Source organism: Alexandromys fortis, unplaced genomic scaffold (genome assembly GCF_014885135.2).
Source record: "Alexandromys fortis isolate MF-2015 unplaced genomic scaffold, M_Fortis_MF-2015_v1.1 scaffold_217, whole genome shotgun sequence".
NCBI lineage: Eukaryota > Metazoa > Chordata > Mammalia > Rodentia > Cricetidae > Alexandromys > Alexandromys fortis.
This window is the reverse complement of record NW_026068098.1, coordinates 2,301,902-2,311,078: the sequence shown is the minus strand read 5'-3', so window position 1 is coordinate 2,311,078 and position 9,177 is coordinate 2,301,902. Positions and strand designations below refer to the sequence as shown.

The 9,177-nt window shown below is 40.4% G+C and overlaps 1 protein-coding gene across 1 annotated transcript; it reads right to left on the bottom strand.

Annotated features, from left to right (window-relative positions):
- Nucleotides 1-565: 565 nt before the first annotated feature.
- On the bottom strand, nucleotides 566-2,411 carry LOC126489446 (NEDD8 ultimate buster 1-like). The gene has a single exon (XM_050123733.1). It carries the CDS (start codon nucleotides 2,387-2,389, stop codon nucleotides 599-601), a length of 1,791 nt encoding a protein of 596 aa, XP_049979690.1. The 5' UTR covers nucleotides 2,390-2,411; the 3' UTR covers nucleotides 566-598.
- Nucleotides 2,412-9,177: the final 6,766 nt, after the last annotated feature.

Sequence of the window (9,177 nt, the reverse complement as noted above, 5' to 3'; positions counted from 1 at the left end):
TCACCATTTGTCAGGGAAAAGGTGAAAATGTGGGCTTCAAGCACTAAGGCCATCCCACATGACTGGCTTTCATTAATCTCAGCGGTCCTAGAAAATGGACCTCAGCTGCTTTGGAAGTGTTGTTGGAGAGAAGAGGCAAAAATTTTAGAGCAACAGGGGAAAGTAAAAAGGATTTGAGACTTTCCAAGATCAAATCTTGGTGAGGGTCATTACTCTGATCTTCAGAAACAGGCTTGCTATGATGAACACACCTTGTTCCTATGTAGCACAGCAGCTTTAAATGATTGGGACAGGATGCAGGAACCAGAAAAGAGGACTGGGTTATATATTAGTGTTAAACAGGACCAGAGAGAACACTTTAGTGACTTTTTACAAAGATTAACTAAGGCTGTATAAGAAGGAATGACAGACCCTGAAGCTAAACATGTACTTATTGAATCCTTGGCTTTTGAAAATGCCAACTTAGAATGTAGGAAGACCCTTGGGCCTTTAAAGGTTAGATCAGCACCCATAGATGAATGGATCTTTCTTTTTCTTTTTCTTTTTTTGTTCAGTTGTTCTTTGCAGCAGACCTTACACTTTCCACATAGGACAAGTACTAGGCAATAATGACTTCTTCGTCCTCCAGAGTTGAGTCCAGGTAGTCCTCCTCGTGCTCTGGAATGTCCTCCAGGATCTCGTTGACAGCCTCTGTCTCCATGTCTTCATCTGTTGAGGCACTAGAGGTCCCTGCAGAGTCAGACGGGGATGTGGACGCTGTGGAAGAGGAGTCCTCTCCTGAGAACTGCAGGTCTGGAGGAAGGCTTCCTCCATGGTGCGCAAGGGTCTGAGCTCCTACCTGGACATTGCCCCCAAATACCCTTAGTGCTGCTTCAGCCACCACTGTGTTGAAACCCATGTACACCAGTTGGTCGATGCTTTCCTGAGACGGACTTGCTTGATGGCTGCTGTTTTCAGAGTCTGAGTCCTGTAGCCACCACATGTGGGGGTTACTGAGGAGAATCTTCAGGGCGTCGTCCAGGTTGCCTCTGGCCTGGTGAAGGGCCTGTTTGGCAGCATGTGTGGAGTAGCCCATTCCTTTCAAAGACTTGATATTTTCCAGGCGGCGTCTCCTCTTCTCCTTCTCCTCCGTCCTCATTTGGGCCAGTTCCTCTCTGCGGTTGGAAATATGAATGGCTGCATGGTCCACGTTCCCATCACAAGCCCGCAGGCCGAGCCGGGCTTCCTGGGCAGTGAATCCCAACTGCAGCAAGTTGTGAACTTTTGATGGATCAATGTACAGCTCTTTAAAGAGCTGGCGTGCCTTGTTGAGATATTCCCGAGCCTCCTCTCCATTTCCACTGTGATAGTTCCGAATCCCCTGAAGCAGGTAGAGTCTTAAAAACAACACTTTCTCTTTCCCACAATTTCCTTTTATGTGGACCAATCTCTGGTGATTCTCTCCATAACAGTTTTTAAAGCACTTCTGGGCCAAGTTCAGCTTCTTCTCTGCATCATCCAGGCACTCCAGTTGTTCCAGGCGGAAGTAGCACCACACAATATCCAGCTGGAGAACCGCGTAGTTGTCCACAGTGTCCAGCAGCTCTTTGCACTCACAGAAATACCTGTCAGCATCCAGAAGGAATGGCAAGGCTATCCCATACTCTTTCCTCTTCAGGAAAGCTCTGCCCTTCTCATGGTATCCCATAGCTAACATAAGGGCTTTTCTTTTGGCAGGAGGAATTCTGATTGACCTGCCTGTCTGGTTTGCAATGTCTAAGTAAGGCATGGTTTCCGGATCTACCATCTCAGCTCTCTCTGTCAGAATCTCCAGTCCCCTTTTGGTCCTCTGAATGCGTTTCTCCTTCAGTTCTGCCTCATTCTGTTCCTCTTCCTCTACCTGGAAGTTTTTCCTCACATCCTCTTCAGACTGTTTCAGTTCTAGCACCATGGCCTTTACATTGTGAGTCACTCCTTGTTCTTCAAGGCTTTTCCCTAGTTGAAGTTGTTTCTTATTTATTACAATCTTGATGTAATTTTCTTGAAATCCAAAAGTTTCAGCTATTTTAGATCTCAGGTCTCTACCAGTGACATGCAAGTGGGTCTCCAACAAGCTTTTCTTGTCTTTCCTGAGTCTTGGAGGCAGAAACACCTCAATCGTGGCAATCCCGGTTGTTCGGTAGTGTTCATTTCCTGTGCCACGCTCAGTGGCTTTGCAGCGGATCTCTTCTATTATGTTTTCCACTTCATTCTCACAGCACACTAGTCGGTCAGAGTACTTCTTAGCAAGGTCCTTCAAGGCCAAACCAACTTCTTTATTTTGATCAGTATATGGTGGTTTCCAAATTTGAATTCTGTCTTCCCTTAGAAACTGGGTCAATTTTGCTTGAAGATATTTCTTCTGCGCCATCCTTGAAAGCAAAACTGCACCACCGCCGTGCCACCAGCGACCTGCTGAGTGCCTAGATGAATGGATCTTGCATACAATAAATGTTAAAACATATAACTATAGTTAACTGAAGCTTGTGTAGGAGAAGTGATTTCCAATGGTATGAGGAGATACCAAAATGCCAGATGTTTTAATTGTAGCAGAACAGGACATCTAAGAAGAGACTGTAGGCAAGTAATCCCTAGGAATAATATCTCCTCTAGGAATGGCAAGAATAGGAGGACTCAGCCTTCTGGTATATGTAGGAGGTGTGGCAAAGGTCGGCATTGGACTAATAAATATAGATCAATAAGAGACAGGCAAGGCAACCCAATACCAATGGAAAACTCCTTGGAGGGCCTCTCACAGGCCCAAACATCAAACAAGGTCCAGTCATTTCCAGTAACTGTGAAGAACATGTCTCTCCAGGAAAATTAAACAATTCAGTGCCTACTGTAAAAAAATAACCATACTGTACTGGATGATGGAATAGATATGGAGGATGAATCAAAAACTCCAGTAGGAAATAGGAAATGTATATTTTGACAGACTTCTAAAAATGATCTAAGACCAAAGCTAAGAGTGTGTATAAATGACATTGTAATTAAGGGATTACTAGACACAGGTGTGGACGTGAGTAGCATTACTCCAGAATCTTAGCATCCAGATTGGCCTCTTCAAGAGTCAGATATTCAATTCCTAGGAATTGGAAACCTATCTCAAGTGAAAATAGGCACAAGATAGGTTGAATGCATAGGGCTAATAAAATAAAGGAAGAATTAGGCCATATATAACTAATATTTCAGTGAATTTATGGGTCCATGACCTATTGTAACAATGGAATACCCAGGTTAACATTCCTGCAGTTCCAAAAACTCATGTTTCTGGGAAGGATATTATAAGATATTATAAACAAAGGTCACCAGCCATTCAGGCTGTACAAGAACACAAAGCAACTAGCAAGCCTTCAGAGGTACTAATGGCCTTGCTTTGGCAATGATTAATTGAGAAATCCATATGGGTTAAACAATGGCCTTTAACAGAAGACAAACTGCAGGCTTTAGAACAGATAGTATAGGAGCAACTAGATGCTCACCACATTGAAGAATAAACCAGCCCTTATAATTCTTCTGTATTTGTTGTAAAAAAAGAAATCTGGTAAATGGAGAATGGTGACAGATATAAGAGCTGTCAACACGGTTATTCAACCTATGGGTCCTCTACAATCTGGAATTCCTCTGCCCTCTCTATTACCAGAGGAAGTCCTCTTATAGTTATTGATTTGAAAGATTGTTTTTTCACTATACCGTCACAAGAAAAGGATAGAGAAAATTTTGCTTTCACAGTACCTACTTATAATAATTCTTAGCCTACTAGGAGATAATAGTGGACCTTCCTCTCACGGGGAATGCTCAATAGTCCAACCCGATGCCAATACTTTGAAAATCAGCCATCAGAAATAATACACAAACAATTTCCTAAGTCTATAATTTACCATTCCATGAATGACATTTTGTTATCTGACTCAAATGCAGGTACTTTAGAAAGAATATTTGAAGAAGTAAAAAAGCTTTGACTAAATCGGGATTACAAATTGCTCCTGAAAAAATACAAAGAAGAAATTTTGTCAATTACCTAGGTTACAAAATAAGTTTACAATAGCGGACAATGAGGATTGCTGAGAAGTCAAGAACAATGGCACTGGGCTTTGATCCTACTACACATACTGGCTTTGTGGGAGCCTAGGCTATTTGGATGTTCACCTTACTAGACCTGGAAGGAGGTGGGAGGTCCTTGGACTCCCCACAGGGCAAGGAACCTGGTCTGTGGGCTGATGAGAGAGGGGGAGTTGATTGGGGGAGGAGGAGGGATATGGGAGGCAGTGGTGGGGAAGAGACAGAAATCTTTAATACATAAATAAATAATAAAAAACAAAAATAAGTTTACAGAAAATTAAAACACAAAAGGTACAAATTAGGAGAGACTGGTTGCAGACTCTTCAACCTTGAATTTTTTAATGCTAATGAGAAAAGAACAATGGCAGCAAACAGACATTGAATAATAGAAAAGAACTTCTGAATTAAATCAGCTGGTATATTTCAAGGATGTTTTGACCTCACAATGGAAACCAGGAGATGTGCTACGTTGGGGAAGAGGTTTCATTCTTGTTACCACAGAAGAAAAACTATGGAAAGCATCAAAATTAATAAAGATTCAGTTTGAAAAAGAGAAGCCTCTTGAAAATTATGGCTCATGAACAGACGTGACAATAATACAAGTGGTAACAAAATCTCTTAAGGGTTGGGGCAGGGTTCTGTTCTTGTCTTTGCAGGAAAACATTCATCTTCAAAGAGTCAAGAGATCTTCAACATCTAGATGTTTAAAGATGAAAATATAGCTATTCAGAAAGAATCAACAAGCAAAGAGAAATCTGACTTATGATGCTGTACCAACTGCATGGTAAAATTTGATTATCTGGATATGTATACATTTCTACTTAAAAATTAGAGCCAACTTTAGATTTGAATGATAGTTATCCTTCTCTGAATCCAAGTATGTTGTTAAAATAAAATTTCAGAATTTCTGTCTCGTGTCAGGATCCATCTGGTATGGGACAGAGGGAAGATAGATTTTAAGGAAATATTTTACTTTTCTATGCCCATTTTGTCTATATTGTATCTTTTGTTGAATATATGTCTATGTGAATAATGTTTAAGATTTCAACTATGAACAGTAGATTTTCCTGCAGTAATCTTTAAAGGTTCCAGGAAGAAGATGGGGCCCCACAACAATGACTCCACCTGATTGATATGACTTAATGATACTGATAGTACTACTATGAGACCAGGTTTTGGGTACCAGCTACAGAATTGGTGCACCTTCTTTCAACATTCTGGTCAGGACTCCAAATAAGAATAACAACAAAAACAAAACAAAACAAAAAACTCAATTAACTGTTCAGAGACCATTTGCAATTATACAAAACAGCAATCTTAAAACTTAACCATTATTTTACTTTTACAGGATCCCATAGAAATAATATCACCCCCAAGACAGCAGGAAGCAATTCTCAAAGACGATGTCCTCTCTCCCAATAAAGTTTGTCCTCAGAGTTAGGGACACCATACACCATTTTTGGATTGATTATTACTCATATAGAATTGGGGGTTAGGGTGGAAATTATCTAGGCCCAGAGATAAAAAAAGGGGAAATTGAATGGGATAATAGGTAGATTAGTGTAATCTTACACTAATAATAATAGTGAGAAAGAGTGAATACTTGTGAGCTATTATTTATGGACAATTTATATTGGTATAGACTTTTGTATATTGATACAAGTTCAAATTATATTTGATATTTCTATTTACAATATTTGTATACCTATGTAAAGTTATTTTGTCATATTGTATATAGGCATGTTTCTACTTCTGCTTAAGACATTTTGTATATTGAAACAATTTTATGATATGTTTATCATATTGCATTATATATTTCTACCTCTGATATTTATACATTGTTTACAATTTGAGGCCATTGTCCTCCTTTACTGCACAATTGTTTATAGACTGTTTAATATTCTGAGATGAAGTCTTAATCTTTAAGTTATATAGGTAGTAAGTATTATAGGTCAATAGTCATTAATGTTTGTTATACTTTTAGTCAGACTAAGTTCTTTAGATACATAGAGACTGTATTCTACATAGATAGGTGACCTTCAAACACTTCAAAACCCATAGAACATGGCATTAAATAACTTAGGATTCTGTTTATATGAGACACAATTGCTCCTGGCAGCACCAATCTATTTCAGAGACAGTGTTGAGCAACAAAGACACTCCACTTGGAGTTTGTTTTCTTCTTGGCACAACTGGCTTTTGGGCAAGGAACTGCCCATGCCTCAACCACTGACAAAGTGCACAATGTACATACTGGACAAGCAGGATACAAGAAAAAAGATTGTCAAATCTTGCCAAGACAGGGTAAGATGGTTTTGAAAATTTTCCTGCCTCTGAAAATGGTCTGTCAGTTACTCTATACCTTATCCAATGTTGGTTGTTCCAACATTGCAAATGAGACTTTGGGTGATTGCTCAGGCAGCCAGTTGTCTCTGTCATCTACTGCACATTTTTAGAAGCTGTTTGATTGTACTTCCTGCCTGCTCAAGTAATATTAGCTCCTGCCTCAGGTCTTCGATGGGGTTGAAGATTAGATAGTTGTAGTTACTGTACTCTTTTTTTTTTATTTTCTAGAGAGGGTTTCTCTGTAGCTTTTTTGGTTCCTGTCCTGGAACTAGCTCTTGTATACCAGGTTGGCCTCGAACTTACAGAGATCCACCTGCCTCTGCCTCCCGAGTGCTGGGATTAAAGGCGCCACCACCTGGCAGTTACTGTACTCTTATGATCTAGCCAAGTAATTTTCAATACCAAACTTAAACTCCTTAGGATAGAATGTTTGTTAAAACATTAGGATATGTTCTTTGCTGAATATTGTTTATACTGGTTGTAATTCTAACTTTATACTTGATATCTGTTCCTAGTGTACATAGTTTTGTATTGGGTTTGGAAGTCTTTTATTTAAACAAAAGGGGAGGTACTTTGGGAGCTCCTTCTGCTCCCTCAGTCACAATAGCCTTTAAGATACCAGTCTACTTGAGCATGGTCTCTTATACTATAAATGCGGCTGTAAAGCATGCATTCGCTCTCTATCTTCTGGATCTCACTTCTGGCTGCTAGATTTGATTTCTGTTCCCCATTCATGCAGAGGATTGTGATCTAGGACAGTGATCTGTGAGTCTCCCCTAAATAAATAACCCTTTATTATACATAATTCAGAACTAGTGTGGGATTATTAGGTAACTTCTGTCATTATTGATCTGGTCTACTCTGATGGCCATCAGGAGAGTTTTTGCTGCCAGTTAGTTACTTTAATGATGAGTCTATGAATATTCTGTGTATTTCTCTTGGTGAAAATGTGTGCTTAGCAGTGAAACTACTGAGGTTTATTGCTACATAATAATAGTTTTCCTAAGTGGATATACTCACCAGGCTCCTCCAATCAATGTACATGAGTTTCTCTCATCACACTCAGAGTGTTTGGACAGGGAAGCATAAGAGCATCCTTTCAACTTCCAAATCTAATTTAGACATTATGGCATGTCCCAAATCATGGATGGCTGTGCCTTTAAAAAGCTGCATATTGATCAGAAATATATGACTGTGTGTGAATACTTCCTGGCTTTGTACTTTGCAACATGTCTCTGTTTCCATTCAATAGTTGTATGTGTTCTCTGGAGGAAGGGCTTACACCATTCTTCTGGAGTTCATGCATTCAAAATAGTTGATCATTACTGACTTAAGATTTGGTTAACTGACATGCTATATGAGGTCATTTAAAACACCCAATAAATTAAGAACTGAAGATATGGCTCAGCAGTTAAGAGCACTTGTAGATTTTGTAGGGGACCCAGGTTGAGTTCCCAGCACTCACATAGTAGCTAAAAACCATCCATAACTCCAGTTCCAGGAGACCCAATGCCATCTTGTAACTTCCAAGGGCACTGCATACACATACTGTACATATATACATACAGGCAAAACTCTCATACACATAAAATGAATCCAAAATAATTTTTAAATCGCATAAATTGGGCTAAAATTCAAATATCCTTAACATGACCATATTAGTCTGAGTTTCACTAAGTGCTATGTAGTTGTACATGAAGGAAAGATGGACTGTGTCTCTGTAGGGGGTTCAGAGAGAAGCTGCCCAGCTCTGCAAGTGCCTTCAAAGCACCCAAGTCTGTCCTCATTATGATAAATAGGACTTGGGACCTCGCCCTTCTCTCTTCCTTGAGAGCTCTGGTAAACAAACTCTCCTCCTGCATCTAGCTTCCTGCCATCGGACTGATGTGCGAAGGACAGAGAGTACAGACTCAGCATTCACCATCCATCAGGATGCTCTCCCAGTTCCCAAAGGGAACCACAGTAGGCTGCTTCTCCCTACATTCACTAAATAGGAATAGGAAGTGTCTCCCTCTAGAACATCTCTGCTTGTCGCTTCCTGCCAAGTCTGCATCCTTTGCATGAACAGCCTCCCCAGCAGCCCCCAGGAGTTCTGATTCAGGATTAATGAGGGATTTAAGGAAATTGCTGGGCTATTTCTCATCTTGGATTGAAACGTCAGGGAGCTGATGCAGTGGACAGCTAATCCCAGGCCACCGGAGCTCCTGTCTGCAGAGTGGGATGAGAAATGGACCTGAAGTGATGTTGAGGCGTCACCACCCAGGCTTGCACAGGTAATTCATGAATCTGCATTTTAAACCCCGTCTTCTAAAATAACTCAAAATATCCCCAAGAGTGTGGGATGGGCCGCTCCTTGTCAGCAACTCCCTGATAGACGCTTCAGAAAAAAATCCTAATAAATATGTCAGGCAAATGTATTGCAGCCATCACTTTTTTCTGCTTTATTCTCTGCTTAGCAGTTAGAAATCATACTTATTTGCTTTCTTCCAAACCCAAGGTTATGAAAGGCCATAGGTCATGATGCATCTTGCAGAGAAATTGCTTCAGGGAGCCCGTCTCTCACATCATACTTCATAGAAACTGGAAACCATTTAACCAGGAAAAGCAGACCCTGCCCTCTCTGATGCATGTTCTAACTGCTGCATTCTGGATTCACTCAGCTTTCTCATCAATAGCCCGGGAAACAATTTCTTCCTTATTTCACTAACTCCATATTCCCACGACTCCTATTTTCCCAAGGCCACTGTC